Source organism: Cotesia glomerata, linkage group LG4 (genome assembly GCF_020080835.1).
Source record: "Cotesia glomerata isolate CgM1 linkage group LG4, MPM_Cglom_v2.3, whole genome shotgun sequence".
Classification (NCBI taxonomy): Eukaryota; Metazoa; Arthropoda; class Insecta; order Hymenoptera; family Braconidae; genus Cotesia; species Cotesia glomerata.
In genome coordinates this window covers 9,880,355-9,894,801 of record NC_058161.1, presented here as the reverse complement: position 1 = coordinate 9,894,801, position 14,447 = coordinate 9,880,355, and the positions used below count along the sequence as shown (strand labels likewise).

The 14,447-nt window shown below is 26.9% G+C and overlaps 3 protein-coding genes and 1 long non-coding RNA gene across 5 annotated transcripts in view; 3 read left to right on the top strand and 1 right to left on the bottom strand.

Moving 5' to 3' along the window:
• Positions 1–414: 414 nt before the first annotated feature.
• On the top strand, positions 415–3,786 carry LOC123262567 (RNA-binding protein 28). Of its 2 annotated transcripts, XM_044724803.1 has the most exons (9): positions 415–719; positions 845–922; positions 1,016–1,164; positions 1,253–1,421; positions 1,507–1,793; positions 1,862–2,203; positions 2,261–3,106; positions 3,204–3,575; positions 3,640–3,785. In XM_044724803.1, the coding sequence occupies exons 2-9, from the start codon at positions 898–900 to the stop codon at positions 3,757–3,759; spliced, it is 2,310 nt and encodes a 769-aa protein (XP_044580738.1). In that variant the 5' UTR covers positions 415–719; positions 845–897; the 3' UTR covers positions 3,760–3,785. The 2 variants fall into 2 exon arrangements, with proteins under 2 accessions (XP_044580738.1, XP_044580737.1); XM_044724802.1 differs by having other exon boundaries at positions 1,862–3,106; positions 3,640–3,786.
• Positions 3,787–5,378: 1,592 nt separating this feature from the next.
• Positions 5,379–9,172, top strand: LOC123262568. Its single transcript, XM_044724804.1, has 7 exons — positions 5,379–6,248; positions 6,510–6,654; positions 6,780–6,917; positions 6,988–7,220; positions 7,829–8,049; positions 8,147–8,608; positions 8,686–9,172. Exons 1-7 carry the CDS (start codon positions 5,682–5,684, stop codon positions 9,050–9,052), a joined length of 2,133 nt encoding a protein of 710 aa, XP_044580739.1. The 5' UTR covers positions 5,379–5,681; the 3' UTR covers positions 9,053–9,172.
• The window catches only part of LOC123262575 (alpha-tocopherol transfer protein-like), a 16,051-nt gene continuing 8,401 nt past the window's right edge, over positions 6,798–14,447 (top strand). Inside the window, exon 1 of the mRNA XM_044724816.1 lies at positions 6,798–6,805. The gene's annotated coding sequence lies outside the window, so the exon portion shown is untranslated. The remainder of the gene's footprint in view (positions 6,806–14,447) is intronic.
• Positions 9,639–13,876, bottom strand: LOC123262579. Its single transcript, XR_006508991.1, has 2 exons — positions 13,595–13,876; positions 9,639–9,719 (listed from the first exon to the last, which is right to left on the bottom strand). It is a non-coding gene; the product is annotated as an uncharacterized LOC123262579 (long non-coding RNA).

Below are 14,447 nucleotides of genomic sequence, written 5' to 3'. Positions count from 1 at the left end.
ATTAACACATTTAAATCATGGTTTATCTGACAAGTAGTGTCACCTGCCAGATGCAACCCAAAGCATTATAGTTATTACGACATAACACCTGCTCAGAACTTAGTAAACCTGAACGAGCCCATATTTTCATATATTTCATCTTAATTTTATTATAGGATTATTATAGGATTTATGTATATTATAATTACTTTCAGCCAATCACGTTACGAATAGTTTGCAACACATATATTTTCATATATTTCATCTTAATTTTATTATAGGATTATAGGATATTTCATCTTAATTTTATTATAGGATTATAGGATAGGATTATAGGATATAGGATTCATCTTAATTTTATTATAGGATTTCATCTTAATTTTATTATAGGATATTCACTTTCAACCAATCAGAATGAGAATAATTATTTTCAACCAATCACAACACGAATAAATTGGTTTCACATACATTCCATCTCAATTTTATTATGGGACTATTTAAAGACTTTTAAGCACATGGTTTTTAGTTTCTTGTAGGTTAAAAACGGCTACCTCGAAAATCGTGTTTTCTTTATAAATACAAATTTGTGAAGTGTCTGACATTTGTTTGTGTGAATAATAAATAAATTATTTTTGTATTCAAAAACTTTTATTTTCATATATATATGTGATATTGATGTACAAGTATAAGTACTATTATTGTAGTCAGTTTTGTTAATTGATTGTCTTTTTACAACACAGGTAAATTATATTTTTTTTAATTTTGGAGTTGTTAATTAAAATTTATTTACAAATCATATTATTTGTTTTAATTATAAATAAAAAAAATATGCAAATAAATTTTTTAAAAAATTGAATTTTTATAGGTTATTCCTGCAAATGACTCTGAGCTGAAGATTTAAATATTTTTTAAATAAAAATGAAAGCTATGAAAAAAATGGATGGTAAGCTTAATATTTATATAAATAATGTACTGATGAAAAAGTAATTTCGATTTAAACTATTAAGCTTCTTTAATTATTTTTATTTTATTCTAGGTCCGAGAAAAGATCGTAAACAATTATCGTGGGCTTATCGAAATAAAAAAAAACAAGGAAAAGTTGTTAAAAAAGAATCAAATAACAATGATAATGTTCAAGTACAGAATAAAAAAGCCAGAATAATTGTTAGAAATTTATCATTCAAGGTAGTAATTATTATAGTTTTAGGTGTGTTATTAGAGTTATTCTTGTTAATTCAAACTAATTATTTCTTTTTATTTCTAATATCTGCAGGTTACAGAGGATGACATTAGAAAATTTTATTCGTCTTTTGGAGAAATTGAACAAATAGATTTATTAAGAAAACCGGACGGTAAACTTGTAGGGTGTGGTTTTATCCAATTCAAAAGGCTAGAAGATGCATCGAAAGCTATTTTTAAAACGAATAAAAAAGAATTCTTTGGTTGGTCATTTTTTTTCTTCTAGATTTAATACTTGAAAATCACTCAAGTATAGTATTCTTTATTATTTCATTCTTTAATTTTTAGGAAGACCAATAACCAGTACGTGGGCTATTGAAAAGTCTAAATTCGTTGAGAAACTTCAACAAAATGAAAATAACAATGAAAAAGATCAAGAAACTCCCACAACTACGGAAGAACCAAGTGCAGATAATGATGATTTCATTAAATTGGATGATTCTGATAAAAGTAAATCGAATTTTAAAAAACCGATAAAAATTAAAAAGAAATTAACGACTGAAGAAAGAAAAGAATTAAAATTAAAACAAAGAAAAAAACGATCTAGAATCGTAGTGAGAAATTTATCTTTTAAAGTAAGTTCTTTTTCATTAATTATATTTAATATTAGATTCAAATTGTGAAAATAATTTATAATTTTTAGGCTGATGAAAAAACAATTAAAGAGCATTTTCAACAATATGGTACCATTGAAGAAATCAACATGTTGAAAAAAGATGGGAAATTTACTGGTTGTGCTTTCATACAATTTGATCATGTTCAAAGTGCTAGAAAAGCTGTTTTTCACGCTAATATGAAACCCATTTGCGATAGGCCAGTTATTGTAGATTTAGCTTTAGCTAAATCAAAATTTCAAAAAAAGTCTGAGATTAAAGAAGAACCTAAGGATATTAAAGAAGAAGAAATTGATGATAGTAAAGACACTAAAGAAAGAGATAGCGTTTCTAACGAAAATGTTTTAAGTGATGATGAAAATGAAGATGAAGATAATGATGATGATGATAATGATGATGATGATAATGATGAAGAAGATGACGACAATGATGAAGATGATGACGAAGAAACAGATAATGATGATGATGATGATTATGACTTAAAAAGTGAAGAAGATGAAGATCAGAATAAAAATTGTATAAAAAAAGAAGATGAAGAATCTGAAAAACCACGACCTCGTGTACTTTCTCATGATATTCCTGAGGGCAAAACCGTTTTTCTAAAGAATGTTCCGTTTTCCGTGAAAAATGATGAATTACGAAAGTGTATGGAACAGTTTGGTCCAGTCTATTATGCACTAGTTTGTATAGATTCTTTGACAGAACATTCTAAAGGCACAGCATTCGTCAAATTTGTCAATGTTGAAGATGCAGAAAAATGCTTATCAGCTGGCACAGAGTTACGTTTACACAATCAAGTACTTGATCCTCACCGAGCTTTAGATCGAAATGAACTTGCCAACGGAAATTCATTGAAATCTCGAAAAATTAAAGATTCGAGAAATTTATATTTAGTAAAAGAAGGTGTTATTATGGCTGGTAGTCCAGCAGCACAGGGTGTTTCTGCAGCAGATATGAAAAAACGTTTAGAACTAGAGCAATGGAAATCTCAAATGCTTCGTAATTTAACGATGTTTGTATCAAGAGTAAGATTAATTGTTCATAACTTACCTCCGAATCTCGAAGATTCAACTCTTAAGACAATATTTCTAAAACATGCTGGACCTAAAGCATTTATAACTGAAGCGAGAATAATGCGTCATCTTAACAATAAAAACAGCGAAATGAATGGAACGTCGAAAGGATTTGCATTTGTAGCTTTTACAAAACATGAAGATGCTTTAAGAGCACTTCGGATGATTAATAATAATCCAAACATATTTTCTAAATCAAAGGTAATTATTTTACTCATTTACAAATTTTACAATTTCTTATTTTCATACCATTAAGTCTTTAAAAATTGCTTAAATATAAATTTTTATTTTATTTCAGAGACCTATTGTTGCTTTTTCAATTGAAAGTAAAACAATTCTTAATGCAAAAGAACGTCGAATTAAAAGTAGCCGGGAAAAAAATCCTTTATGGAAAGACAACAAGCGAGATTATGATAATAAATCTTCTGATCCTCCAGTTAAACGTTTAAAAAATAACAATGAGGAAAAATTTGAGGACGAGGATGCACAGAAATTTTCTGGCATTAATAGTAAACCTGGAGCACCTTTAAAATTACGGGCTAAATTTAAATTGAAAGAACAAGCTTTTCGTCACCGCGAACAATTAAAAACAGAAAAGAAAAATAAAAAAGCTAAACGACGAATTAAAGAAATGAAAACAAATGAATCCTTATCTCGCAAGGAAATAAAGGTAAGAATTTTTTTTTTATAAAATATAAATAATACAATGTATTAATTAATCAATATTTTTTTAGCCCAAAGTAGGACAGAAGAAACCAACTATCGATGAAGCCAATTTAAGTAAACTTATCAATAATTATAAAGATAAATTGACATCGATACCACAAAATAAATCGAAGTGGTATGATTCGTAATGAAAAAAAAATGTATATCTACACTTCAGTGTATGTATGTATATATATATATATATATATATATATATATATATATATATATATATATATATATATATATTTAATTATATAAATAAAATTGCTTAATTTTAAATAACTATCTAATTCAGAACAATTTTCTTAGCAATAGTTCGTTTTATACCACACAATATTTTTCCTCTGATGGTCGACATTTTTATTATTCTAAAAAAGCTAGTACTGTGTTTAGAGAATTAAATAATAAATTAAAAACGATGGATTATAAAACAAAAAAATCAATCAAAATAAATAGTTCACATTTATTTTTTTAATTTATATAATTATGTCATTTCTATTTGGATATTTATATAAATTAATTACTTTTACCACAAACTCTATACATTATATATTACCGTTCAACTTTACCACTGTACTATAGTTGTTTATTATGCCACAGATTTGATCAACTTGTGGGTAATTAAATTTTTTCAACTCATAATAAAATTATTTTTATAAAAATTAATAGGGAAGGCGGGGTAAGACATTTAGAATCTGGTGAATAATTATATTTCTAGTACATTTTTAGAGCTTGAATAAATGATAAAAAAAAAACAATAAACTTTAATTTCACGATAATTTTTTCATTAAATTATATTCGTTACATGGTTTTTCATAAAAATTTATTATAAATTTTTTAATAGCAGTTCGATCTATCTGATTTAATGCTGTAAAAATTTATTTCAGTAAAAAATTTATACTATAACTTTTTTGAAGCCATGAAAAATTAAAAAAAAAACATTACTTTTTAAAAATATTTATTGTAAACGATGAACCATACCAAAGAATTACATTAATTTCATAGAAATATAATAATAATTTTTTAATTATTTTATATCATTTAATTCACATACCTATTCGATTCAAAAAATTAAAATTGTCTGAAAACTAATTTTTTTCTTAACCATAACTAGAATAATATTGTAATAAAAGTTGATCAAAATATTGTCAGATACTTGTTTAAGGGGGTGTATTCTAGTCTAGAAGCATGAATTTCAGGTAATTTTTTGAAGTGCCCTATAAAAAAGGCAATCAATATTTTTATTATCCATTTTTTTATAAGTTATTTATTAACATTACAAGAATACAGAAAAAAATAAAAAAAGTTGAAAATTCAAAAAATTAGCAGCTGATGAAGTGGGAGGGGTCTCAAAAAATTGGCACGTGACCATGCCCACGATTCCAACCCTCCTAGCAATCGGATATGAAAAAATAAAAAAGATTATTAATCTAGAGTAATGTCGCTATGGTATGAACTAGGATCATCCCCAAATTTAAATTTTTACTATTTTTAAAAAATTCGTAAAAGTCAAAAAAAATAGTACAAAAAAAATTTTTTTTTTCAGGCAGTCGCCATTTTGTGAAAAAATTTTTTTCAACTTTTCCCTAGTTCATGCCATAGCGACATTAGCGACATTAGCTGCTAATTTTTTGAATTTTCAACTTTTTTTATTTTTTTCTGTATTCTTGTAATGTTAATAAATAACTTATTCAAAAATGGATGGTAAAAATATTGATTGCCTTTTTTTTACGACACTTCAAAAAATTACCTGAAATTCATGCTTCTAGACTAGAATACCCCCTTAAAGCTCTCAAATAAGAAATCAAAAGAAATTAAATTTATAAAATTTTCCAGTTTAACTTAGCTGCAAACTTAACTACATAATCTCTCTAACTTTCGTACAATAAGCTATAAATTGGTGTTTTTTTCGCTGTAATCAAGAGTTGAAAAAACATTATTGTCGTTAAAATGAATAGTGTGTTCACTTTTAATTGCTTTCAAAATATACGATAATTTTAAATGGGATTTCATAGCCAGATATGCTACCTAACTAGACTTACATTAATTTCCAGTTGTTAGAAACATCATGTCAAAAATACCAATATTTTTACTTCTAACGTTACTAATTGAAAAAAATAAAATTTTTATAAAAAGTTTATCTGTTAACAGTAATTGTGACATAATCAGTTTTGCACGTAATTTTACAAAGATATCCAATGAATTATTATCATCTGATGCGTTTCTCAATAGTGAGTTTGAGACCAGAATAAGAATTATTTCTGAAAAAATGAGATATTCCTATCAAGAATTATCAGAAATATCTTCGAGTAGCTTAGCCGAAATTGTGAATACATTTCAACGCAGCTTTCCTCAAAAAGGTCAACTTGAGGAAGCGTTGGGTCAATTTTATGGATATGTTGAACGAATCGATGCGTTACACAAGCATTATAAACACTATAAAATATCGGATCAATTAACTGGTTTTGAAAGTCCTTATCACTCAAGTACACTAAATGATTTTTTTCAAGTTCTTGGTTCTCATGGAACTGGTGGAACTCAAGACATTCTTGACAAAATTTATCATATTATGGTACCTTCAGCATCTGATTCCATACGTTTAGGAATTTTTCAGCTCATGTTTGAACAAAGACAAGTAAGTTTTTAAGTATTTTGTTATCAAAAATGTATTGATGACATCTATTGTATCTATTTATTGTTTACTATGACATGATTCAAACCAAAGAAATAATAAAGAAGTAATAAGAAATAATAATAATAATTATTAACAATATTTTTTTTGGGCCACATTAATAATAATAAATCAATAATATAACATTTTTTTAATCAATTAAAACTATTCGATGATACCTTTAAAAATGTTAAATTCAATTTTTAATTATTTTTACATTTACAGGCATCTCATCCTCGAAATTTATGTGACACAGAAAATTCATTTTTTCATCAGCTTAATGAATTATATGATATTCTTTTTCACATCGAAACCATGGCATATGTTGCTATGGCTTATAGTTTTATGCTATTCGGTAAAAAAAATAAAAGTGAGTATTTAATTTTATAAATTTAAAAAGTTTTAAGCTACCAGCCTTTTTTAACAAAAACCTCGAAACAGTTAGTTTGGTTCATTGTTGCTAATTAATTAAATATTAATGTTATTAATTTTTAGCATCATATAAAACAGAAATACAAAAAGTTGCTCTGGCATTTGCTAAAAGAATAATAAAATATTTAAATGTAGTACAAAAAAAAATGAAAGTTGCATCAAGAGAGATCTATCGTTGTGATCCACCACATCATATTCTAAGTACTAAATTAATATAGAAAAAATGAATAATTTTTATTGAATATTAATTTATAACTATTTGATTCTCAAGACGAAACATTTATCGAATTTAGTCACCTTTTTCAAAAAATTCTTATCAACGAAGTTCAAGTAACACCATCTAAAACATGTTCAACAAGTTGTGGTCAAATTAATGCTAATAAAATTAATCGATGTTATACCTGGAAATCTTCATCTAAATCAAACATTTACTGTCCGAAACGGTATTGTCGCGGAATTATGCGGAATTGTTCATGGGTTGGAACATCGACATTATGTGAGTTTGTAAGTGTTTTCTGTTATTTTTAAAATATTTTTGGTTAAATTTCCGTAGAAATTGGCCTATTGCAGAGGTACTCATGTTAAAATGTACATTAAATTTTGATTTACATAAAATTTCATGAAAATCAAAGTTTTGCGAGATTTTTCCAAATAACTTTAAAACTATAATTGATAATAGAATTCTGTCAATTATATCTGTAACGGCTACTTTTTGGAACATTAACGTTCATGTAATTCCATTCAATTTAGTTGTATTGTTTTCTTCTCATATATTATTTCTATTTCTTTTCACTGTTTTTAAAATCAGCAGAAATATGAAAAGTAGTTACTTTTATGGCATTATCTTCAAATAACTTCTGCATAGCTCATTTCGTCGTGATCTCGTAAATTGCATGTTATAGCTCATGAAATAAACTACAATTTTTTTACTATTCAATGTATTAATACATAATTTCTCTTGAACTTATAATTTTTAAGAGTGCTCTAAAATTAGCATATTAATATAACGTGCGAAAGTTGAAAAATCCTACCTTTTCATATCGGGTGTGGCCAAATGGTGCTTTTTAATGATTAAAATTTAGGTAATCAAAAAATTGAATTACTCTTTGTAGCCTAGTGAATCTCCAAGGCGTTATCAATGGATTCATAGTGAAAACGGTCAATATGGACTAAGGGATAGATGTTTAGGAACAGAGTTAAAGGTTGAGCAAACAATGAGTGGTCTCTATCGATGCGACAATTGTCTATGTCAATGTGTAGAAGAACGAGCTGATGCAACTTCACTTCGTGCGATAAGTTTAAGACCTCAATTTTCTGATTATTCAAACAATATGTACTTTACATTAGAATCATTTATCTGAAAAACCAATAAAAATAACATTTATTCTTCTTTTTATCATGAGACAATAATCTTGTTCTTTTTTTTTCAGGGTAGTTACAGGCGTCCGACTTGTTGAAAAAGATAAAATGATTCATATTCAAATACAACAAGGACAACTTATTAAAGACGGTCAAATAAATCGCTCAACTATTGAATGGGTTGAATTAGAAGATTTCGAATATGATGAATCGAAAAATGGATTTTATAAAGTAGGAGAAAATGGTTCATCACCTTTAGAAGAAGGAATAGATTATGCATTTATTGGTACGAAGCAAAACAAATTATTCATCGACGATGTAACAGGACCTTTAGAAACTCTAGTCACTGGAGTCAGATTTAATCATTCCTTTCCGCAATGGCCTGGGGAGCTTAATACGAGTCCGATCGAAATAGAAATTTATATTTCACACTTTATTTATGAAGGCGGTACACTTAACACAGGCACATTTGAATCAATATGGGTGACGTCAAAAAATATGCCTAATCCACCGGCCTCGTACAGTCGAGACAGGTATTTTTATCATCAATATCTGGTACAAAATTCAATTTTCAAATACAACTTATTTAATTAATTATAAATTCTTATAGAAAGGAAATAAAATTGAAGATGCCGGATAATCCGACAAAATCATATGAAAATTATCCAAATACTGACAGCAATTACTACATAGTATTTCGTCAAACAGACATCTGGAAAGATGCTGGTCAAACTACAATTCCCTTATTTGATCTTCAACCAGTTGTTTCACCAATTAGGCCTTTAGATGGTATTGGTATTATTCATCGAAATGACGATGGCAATGGAGGTTTCATTAGCTTAAAAATATTCACTGTAAACTGTACTCTACATCTTAGAGTTATAGACAGATCAGACACAATGTTTCATAAATCTGCTTCAAACGATAAATTCATTGAACAAACTTTAAAATTTTACGAAAAAAAGTATTTGGATTGAAATATAGATGAAAAGCTACATAAGTATATGAATAATTTAATTGTTCACTGGATCTAATCAAATTTGGGTGTAAAAATGAAAATTCTCTCAGTTTTTAATCGTAGTTAAGATTAAAAAAAATTGCCGTTTATTTCCCCAATAATACATTTTAAGAAATTTTTTAAAGTTTAATATTTAAAAAAATTTTTTTTTAAATTATATTCTCTTATAACTATTTATTCTTGAGTACATTACTATTAGACTGCTGTGCTCTTTCGAAATGACAAGTCAGCATTTCTACATACAACGGAAATCCAGCCAGAGAGCTATAAAACTCCGAAACCAGTGAATTAGTCTCTACAAACTCCGCTACCGCACTGGCCTTCTCATTCAACAAATCAAAATAACAAAAGCTACTCGTCTGATTGATTTTTTCTTTTTGCATTTTTTTAATTTCTTTTTTACATTTATTAAAAAATTCTTGCTCTTTCGGTCTGCGACTGATCCAGCCATTTAATTTTTCATTTACAAATAACTTGGCAAGCTTTCAGTTTAAGAATATGTTTTTTAATTAACTGCTTCAAATATTTATCACACTTTTTTTTTCATAAATGCAAGAAAGATTAACATCTGCGCCTAAATTTAACACTGTATTTTAACTATTGACTCCCATAAACTTTTGGATTTCCTGCAAAAAAAAATTTATTACATAAGTTTTAATTAGTAATTGAAATCAATGAATAAACACAACTAATTTTCCAAAGTAAAAGTTTTATTTATACAGATGAAAATTTACGTAAAACTGAAATAAATCAAATCCATATTCTTATATTTAACCATCTACAATAGAATTGTCTAATAATTTTCCCAAACTTTTCAATAAATCATCATCGCTCAGATATTTAAGAATATGAATCACACAATCATAAGGCAAACCAATCAAAATATCTTCACACATCCTTACAGTACTTTTTAATAACTGATTACGCCGCTGTCCTCTTTTTAAGTGACATATCAGCATTTCAGCATACAACGGAAACTTAATCTTCAGTTGATCCAATCTAACGCATTGTTAATGGTTTTATTCTCTGAATACATGGCTACTCTATCAACACTATTAATCAGTAAATCATAATAACAAATAGTTAACTGGTAAAACTTTTCTTCTTTCATTTTTTTAACTTCTTTTTTACATTTTTTGTAAAATCGGTTTTCTTCCATTACTTGACTAATCCAATTATCAAATTTCTGATCAACAAATAATCTAGCGGCCTTTAATTTAAGTATATGCCACTCAAGTATTTTCAACGTTCTCCGAGGTAGCCTATACTTATAAATAGTTGCATCATTAATATCTGCGCCTAAGTTCAATAACGTTATTGTAAGATTCGAGGTTTATATTTTGTATACTACTCATATTGCACGACTCATGATGCGAAGCATCAGAGAGTGCTTTACGATCGAAAAATTTTTTTCGCCTCATTTTGGCGGCTATTTTTATTATTATAGCCTTGTTAGTTCACGGAATCAAGATATTTTGCATACTATTGTCGAGATAATTTAATGGAGATTAATTTCATACTTTTTAAAAATTGATTTACTGCAATAGAATTGGAAAAAAACACTAAAATAGGTCAAAAAATTTTCCTGTCCGTCATGTGTGAAACCCGAAAACACTGTAACTTGTGAAAAAATCCATTATTTGAGTTAAATTTTTTTTTTAAAAATTCTAATCGACGATTGTAGGTCACTGAATGCGAATGATTAATTAATTCAGTGTCGTTTAATTGCAATTAATAAAAAACGAAAACTACAAGACTGTATATCTATATATATCCATGTAAAATTAACATGGATGGTGATATATCTATATCTATAGATATTATGTACATTTTATTCCACCAGGGGCGCTTGTGCAGTACCTTCCTACTACAGCTGTTTTTTCGGCAATTAATTTTGAACGACTTTCAAATTCGGAAATGATCCGCGAATTTCTGACTCCGACTCCGACTGTGACTGAATTAAAATAAATTTTAAATGTTCAATTTCGTTGAATTCTATTTAATTTGGAAATAATCCTCGGATTTTTGGCTCTGACTCGGAATTTAACTGAATTAAAACAAATTAAAAATTTTGTTGAAATCTGAATATTTTTGTATTAATTAAGGAAGTTCGAGCGTAACTAATGAGTCAAAATAATGTTAAAATTTTTTTTTAATTTTAGTCTTCCCAATATTCGTCAAAATTCTTTATTTTAATTTAAAATAATTTAAACAATTTAATAATTGATGATTTTTACTTATTTAATAAAGTAAAGTAATAAAATGACTTTCGTATTTATTACTTGCCGGAATAAATAAACAAATTTGGCAATAGCGCGCTTGATTATACTCATAACAGAGACGTGGATGAGTGTGTGAGTTAAACATCTCTGTAACTATACTTCTATCCTTTTCTTTTTTTCAGCTGTTGACGCGATGTTGTCAAATCTTTATTCGAATAAATAGCTGACGGTAAACGAGTTACAAACATAAAATTTGACTTTAAATATTTCAAAAATTATATCGGTAATGTATTATTATTAAATTGTTTTTATATTTTGCAATAATCCAAGTTTCTTGTGTATAGTTTTTATCCGTTAAAATTGGGAGGTTAATATTGAAAAATAATTAAAGTCTCGACAAAAGTTTGTCCGCCATAAGAGCTCGTGTATAAGGAGATAAAATGTGATTTTTAAAATTTAATATCTAAGTAACTAAGCGGTGAATCATTTTAAACTTTTGGGATTAGATAAATGACGTATTTATTTATACGTATACTTAATTTCAAAAGCTCAAAGTTGGAAATTATTTTTATGTTAGATTCGCTTGAACTTCCTTAACAGCCGAGACCAGTGATTGCAGTTTCAATCGGTTTAGCGAAGCGAATGGAAATTTTGAAAACGTTTTTAGAGATAATAGATAATTTAATAAACTATTTCACCACAAAGCGTTTTTTCAAAATTTTATTCGTTTCAAGAAACCAATCGAAACTGCAATTGTACTCTGCTGTTGGGAGTGCAACAGAGATAGTTCCGTTGAACTCCGTGAGAGCAAAACCGAGAAAAAGATGGTCTCGCCTGTTAAGTAAATAGTACTCTGAAATGAATAAAACTGTTTACTTAGATTATAAAATAAAATTTTCTACAGTAAGTAATTATAATTTCGTACGAAGAATAAATATTCATTAACGAAAGAATTTTTTTTCTCAATTCAAAATTTTCATATCCGAGAAATTTTTCTACTTGGCTCTATAATATTTTGAACTCTCTTCCCGGCCATAATAGTATATTAACACTTAGAGAAGTAAAGTAAGAAATGTCTTAGATCACATTTAAAATTGTTGGCCGAGGCGAAGCCGAGGTTAACAAACATGTAATCTGAGGCTTTCTTATTTACTTCTCGAGGGGTGTATCCTATTTTTTTTGCTCGACAGCAAGATATTTATTATCACTAGAATTTATTCATTAAAACAAGACTTTGGTAAGGAAAAATCAAAAATTGATAACAATATTTCTCATTTGGATGAAAAATCCTTTCATAGATATTATTTTAATCATAGTTTTAGGATTTAATAACAATGAAATTGCGATAGTAAAAGATTTAAGACGATTCAAAATATAAAAATTAAATTTCAAAGAACTCAGTAGTATTTAATTTACATTATGTTACAATCTTTCAGATTTATTTTCCATACTTGAACAGAATTGAAAATTCCAATTTTTTTAATTTTCGCTCTGCCAAATTCCGTAGAATTGAACAGAATTAAAATTTTTAATTGTTTTGAATTCTGTCTTACCGAATTTAACAAAATATAACAGAATTGCGATTTTCAATTCAGTTGGATTTTGTTTTGCAGAATTCAACAGAATTGAGCAGAATTAAAATTTTTAATTCTTTTTAAATACTATTTTGATGAATTTAACAAGAATATAACAGAATTGATATTTTTAATTCAGTTGAATTCTGTTCTGCAAAATTCAACAGAATTGAGCAGAATTAAATTTTTTAATTCTTTCGAATTCTTTTTTACCGAATTTAACAGAATATAACAGAATTGATATTATTAATTTAGTTGAATTCTGTTTTGCAGAATTGAACAGAATTAAAATTTTTAATTCTTTTGAATTCGGTTTTACCGAATTTAACAGAATATAACAGAATTAAAATTTTTAATTCGGTCGAATTCAGTTGTTTAATCAGGGCTAGTTTAAACGTATTAACTAACTAAATTGAAGTTTATATGTCAATAAGAGAGTTGTTAATTATGTATTTTTCTACTAAGTCCATTTCTAGGCCGTCAGGCTGAAATAAATAAATAAATAAATAAAAAAAAAAAAAAAATAACTGACTTCCTCAGATAAGTCACTTGATTCTGAAGCTGAGGAATCTAAACGGATTCTTTTAACTGGACAATTATGTTCCGACATGTCAATTTTTTACTTGTTTTATTAATCTTTAAAATTTAATAATATTTCAATATAAATTTATTATTTATTTAATACATTATAATGTGTACACTTACCGGTAACTTTTTTGATTAATTGATATCACTAACTTTAGCCCTGACTGATATCACTAACAAGTATGAACATGAAAAATAGATAATTCTTTATCTTGAAATTTATTTATATATATATATATCTATTTTGTCAATAAATTTAATTCTTAGAACCTGTTACGATTAACTCCCGAAAATAACCGAAGTCACTCGATTATTGTGATTTGGTCATATTTTAAAATTTGACTGATGATTTACATAAGTTGTAAATTGTCTAATATCATAATTTTTAAGAAAAAAGTTATAAAAAAATTTGTTTAATAAATAGATAAAACTATTAACTATTGTTAATATAAACAAAACTATAATTTATTGAAAAGATAAAAATAAATTTATTTATTTATTTGTCATATTGTACAAGTTAGAAAATTTTTTTTATTTCTATAGATTCATTTTATAGTTGAATAATTTTTTTATCAATTTCTTTAGTCAGTTTATTCTATCACTTAGAGCAATAAAAAATTGTTTAAAAGCGACAAATATGAAAAAAAATAATTCTTGTGCTTTCCTATGAAAAACGATGTAGTTGTATAAATTGACATGTCGGAACATAATTGTCCAGTTAAAAGAATCCGTTTAGATTCCTCAGCTTCAGAATCAAGTGACTTATCTGAGGAAGTCAGTTATTTTTTTTTTTTTTTATTTACTTATTTATTTCAGCCTGACGGCCTATAAATGGACTTAGTAGAAAAATACATTAACAACTCTCCTATTGCCAACTTTAAAAGTTTTGAGTAGATGGAGACACCAGAAACAAAATACAAGTATATTTTTTTTGTGACTGCCATCTGAACTGAACTGAACTGACATCTTTATG

What these genes read in the sequence shown, in the direction of transcription:
- LOC123262567 (XM_044724802.1), top strand. Translation starts at nt 898, where the DNA reads ATGAAAGCTATGAAAAAAATGGATG. An exon ending in AGCTATGAAAAAAATGGATG is followed by an intron (nt 923 to 1,015) that starts GTAAGCTTAATA and finishes ATTTTATTCTAG; the next exon opens with GTCCGAGAAAAGATCGTAAA. An exon ending in TTAGAAATTTATCATTCAAG is followed by an intron (nt 1,165 to 1,252) that starts GTAGTAATTATT and finishes TAATATCTGCAG; the next exon opens with GTTACAGAGGATGACATTAG.
- LOC123262568 (XM_044724804.1), top strand. Translation starts at nt 5,682, where the DNA reads ATGTCAAAAATACCAATATTTTTACTTCTAACGTTACTAATTGAAAAA. An exon ending in TCTGATTATTCAAACAATAT is followed by an intron (nt 8,050 to 8,146) that starts GTACTTTACATT and finishes TTTTTTTTTCAG; the next exon opens with GGTAGTTACAGGCGTCCGAC. An exon ending in GCCTCGTACAGTCGAGACAG is followed by an intron (nt 8,609 to 8,685) that starts GTATTTTTATCA and finishes AAATTCTTATAG; the next exon opens with AAAGGAAATAAAATTGAAGA.